At 64.7% G+C, this 3,715-nt stretch overlaps 2 protein-coding genes across 3 annotated transcripts in view; one reads left to right on the forward strand and one right to left on the reverse strand.

Annotated features, from left to right (window-relative positions):
- Window positions 1-54: 54 nt before the first annotated feature.
- RNF208 (ring finger protein 208) overlaps window positions 55-3,715 on the forward strand; it is a 6,866-nt gene continuing 3,205 nt past the window's right edge. Inside the window, exon 1 of one of the 2 annotated variants that reach the window (XM_023536495.1) lies at window positions 55-791. The gene's annotated coding sequence lies outside the window, so the exon portion shown is untranslated. The remainder of the gene's footprint in view (window positions 792-3,715) is intronic. The other variant, XM_011369894.2, reaches the window with a different exon arrangement.
- Window positions 1,154-2,869, reverse strand: CYSRT1 (cysteine rich tail 1). The gene is made up of 2 exons (XM_011369897.2): window positions 2,178-2,869; window positions 1,154-1,854 (listed from the first exon to the last, which is right to left on the reverse strand). The coding sequence occupies exons 1-2, from the start codon at window positions 2,281-2,283 to the stop codon at window positions 1,421-1,423; spliced, it is 540 nt and encodes a 179-aa protein (XP_011368199.2). The 5' UTR covers window positions 2,284-2,869; the 3' UTR covers window positions 1,154-1,420.

The raw sequence follows: 3,715 nt of genomic DNA on the forward strand, positions 1-3,715 counted from the left end.
CCATGAGCAGCACTGGACACTCTCATCAGAGCCACCTCCTCCTGGCATCCGCCTGGCGGCAGTGCCAGGGCCAGGACACAGCAGAATGGGGTGTGTCGAGAAGGGCTGAGACCGGGCTGGACCCCCAGGACCCTCACCACCTGGCTGGGCAGAAGCCAAAGGCCAGAGAGGCTTCTCCTTATTCCCACCGCCCTGGCAGGCTGAAGCCTCTTGGGCTGGTCCGACAGGTTTCTGTGGCTGGCCTGGGTGGGGTCTTCCTCTGACGGGGGCTGGCCACGGGGCAGGGGGCAGGAGCCTGGTACACCTGAGTCACCACACAGTCAGGCTACCGGCATGTCTGCCCACACGGGAGCCCGGCCTGCCCAGTGGCCAGTCAGGGGAGGACCGGCACCGGGACCTGTCCGTCCTGCGAGTCCAGCTTGGCTTCCTCCTCCCACCGTCTCTGCCCAGCCCCGGAAACATCCAGGTGCCCAGCGCTGGCCTTGCCGCTGACTCCTCGCCCCGGCATCCCAGCCTCACCCGAGTGCTGAGGCAATGCCATGCGTAGCCACTTGGCTTCCCACACGTCCCACCCAGAGGGTATTCCACGTGCTCCACGGGCAGGAAATGTCCTCTGAAGGGCCTGCTCAGCCCAGGGCCCTTCCTGCCCACCTCCTCCAGGAAGCCCAGGCCCTGGAGGCAGGACAAGGGTGAGCAGCACGGCCTGGCACCTCACAGGAGATGTTCAGGAATGGGATGTTTCACGGGAAGCCAGAAAAATGCTCAGCTGAGGCCGGGGGTGACTCATGTTGGTGAGTAGATCTTGGTCCTGGCCACCTGGGCTCCCCTCCCAGAAACCTGCTGGCATCAATGCCACCCGCTACCATCTCGTCAGCCTGGTCCTCCTCCTGAAAGCCTTTCTTGGGGCTCCACCGCCCCCACCCCCGGCTCCATGCTTGACCTCCCGCTGTCTGACTCAAGGCCTGACCATCTCCCAGCTTGAACCCAGGCCTGGCCAGAGCAGGGGACACAGCCTTGTTCCTCTTGTCCAGACCCTGAGCAGACCTGAGACTCGCAGGTTAGAGTGTCATGAGGCAGTGGCTTCCCTGCCCCCCAAATGTCCCGCAGAGACGGACCGCTCCTGAAGGGGCAGCAGTCAAGGAGGAGTCACCCGGACAAAGCTCGCTCTGTTTTATTGCCTGGCCCTGGGCCTTGAGGAAGGTGGTCCAGGGTGTCCCTGGGACAGCCATTCCGGCCAGCACCCAGGGCTTATTTTGGGGGGCCCTGAGCTGAGCTGTTTGACCTTCTCGGCAGGTAGGTGTCCCTGTCCAGAGTGGGAAGCAGCGGGCACCCATGACGATGGCTCAGTGGCTGCCCCAAACGTCCGAGCACTGCCATAGCTGCCTGAGCAGAGTCCTGGGGTCTGTTCTGTGCGGCTGAGCTAGGACACGACACAGCCGCAGCTGTGGCAGCGGCAGAAGCGGGGACAGTGGCAGCAGGAGCAGCAGGGACAGCAGCAGCAGTGGTGGGCAATGTCGTCACCACGCCCAATGGGCGGCAGGCCGGTGTAGGTCAGTCCTGCCGGGCGCTGTCCGCTGCCATAGGGGTTGCCCGGCTTTGACCAGGCCTGCTGGCCTTTGGCGGGGGCGGCCCCCTTGGCCCCCTTGGCACCCTTGGGCCCTGGGGCCTCCTTGGTGGGCTGCAGGAGGCGGGGGGTCTGCAGGGGGCAGGAACCCACAGGCAGAGGCTGCGACTCAGAGGAGGAGGGAGCCACCTCCAGCTGCTGCCTCAGGTCAGGCCGCAGGTGAGCCCAGGGAATGCTGATGTGGGCGTACGGGTTCTTGACGACCATCTCATGGGGGTCCATGGCCTGGCCTGGCAGGGGTGGGCAGAGGAGACAATGCTGGCTCAGTGGAGGAGAAAGGCTGCAGCCCAAGACAGTGCCCACCCAGGAAAGCCAACTGCGTAGACGCCACAGTGTGCCGGGCCTGTGCTAGTGTGCACACGTGTGGGGCCGAGCCGAATGTGAGGGACAGCGAGGGCCGCTGTCCCCCAGCCAGCCCCCCAGGTGTCCTCCCCCTCCATGAGTGGCAGTGCCCTCTGATGGACCTGGGAATGGGGGAGGGAGGCTGGGGACACAGCGGGGCTGGTCCTCTGGAGGACCCCAGTGCAGGGAAGCCCCTGGGCCCAGGACCCACCTGCGGTGGCAACGGCGCAGTCCTCTTGTCCTCCAGACCAGGTCCCAGTGCCTGTGAGCTGAGCATCGGCAGCTGCCTTTTCCCTCCTGGGGAGGGGCGGGGCCATGGGCGGGACTCGAAAATGGGGTTCCCAAGATCCCAGGAGGCTCTAGTGCCTGCCGCACAGGGTCCGCCCACCCTTCTTTCTCCGGCGGGTGGTGGCCATGCCTGGGCTTTGAGGGGCCCTGCCAGCCTGGGTGACTCAGCCTCAGTGCATCCCAGGCATGTCCTGGGCTCCCCAGGGACCTTCTGCTCACCAGCAAGGAGGGCAGGAGGGGAGCCTGGGTCAGGCCCTCAGGGCCCAGCCTACAGGTGTTCTGGGGACCCCAGCCATCACTTACACGCCTCGGAGCCCCCACTTCGAGGCAGAGGGTGGAGGTCCTTGCTGCGACCCACACCGTCTGCCTGGCAGACAGACTGAGATGTTTGAGAGCACGAACTACTCTGAGGCTTGCTGTTTTTGTCAACCGATAAAAAATGATTTCCGCATTTTGATAAAACTTGTCTTACAATTGGCGACACGCGCTTCATATGCAAGCGAGGTTTCTAGCTCACTTCTGACACAGTTTCCCCTCTGGTTGGTGGGTTCAGAGGGCCACTCGTCTCCCCACAGTGTCTCAGTCCTTCGCCCTCCAACCCCCTCCGACCCCGGTCACCCTGGCCTCTGGGCCACGTCTGTGAGGTTAGCACATAGCACCTGGCACACAGGGTCGCTGTGCATGGGGGTGACAATGGATATGAACACTTGTGAACAATGGCACTGGTAAGCTCTCCCTGGGGCGATTCGGGGCAGTAGGCTGCAGCCAGAACCCGCACCCCCAGTCTTTGGTGCCCGGGGGAACCCCCAGGAAGGGTAGGATCAAATCAGACGTGCCCCAGAGGCCAGGGTGACCGGGGTGGCATGCGTAGGGCCGGTCGGACCGGTCCAGACACGAGTTCTACCGATGTGGCACCGGACATGGGGGGAACCGGGCTCGAAGCGCTGAACCTCGAAGGCCGACAACGAAGGCCTACTGCGCAGGCGCCAGGAATCCCACCCACCTTTCGGGCAGACTCTGCCCCGGCGGCGAGTAGCTGACTTGCGCATGCGCGAAACAGGCTTGTGGCGGACTGTGGGAACTTTATTCCCCAGAAGCCTCCGCGCTCGAGGGTTATCCTAAAGATCCGGCTCGGGGTCCGCTGGCCTCGGACAGTCCAGAACCGGCTTGGGCCGCCCCAGCTCCAAACCGCGGGGTTCGCAAGGCACGGATTGGGCGGGCTCGAGGCCGAGGGCTTGCACGGGGCGGAGCCTCATCCTTAGGGGTGGGGCCTCGGGTAAGGGGCGGGGCCTGGAGGCCAGTGCCCCCTTACGTGCGCGCCCAGCGTGTGGGTGGGGGAGATGAGCGGAGCCCTGGGTCCTCAGATGTGCACTGGCCGGGGCTGCCCTTTTTGCTTCCCCCTTCATGCCAGGGCCCCATAAGGACCCCACTGCCCCTCCCTCTAGGAACCTGCTCTCACCG

Source organism: Pteropus vampyrus, unplaced genomic scaffold, assembly GCF_000151845.1.
Source record: "Pteropus vampyrus isolate Shadow unplaced genomic scaffold, Pvam_2.0 Scaffold157, whole genome shotgun sequence".
Taxonomy (NCBI): Eukaryota; Metazoa; Chordata; class Mammalia; order Chiroptera; family Pteropodidae; genus Pteropus; species Pteropus vampyrus.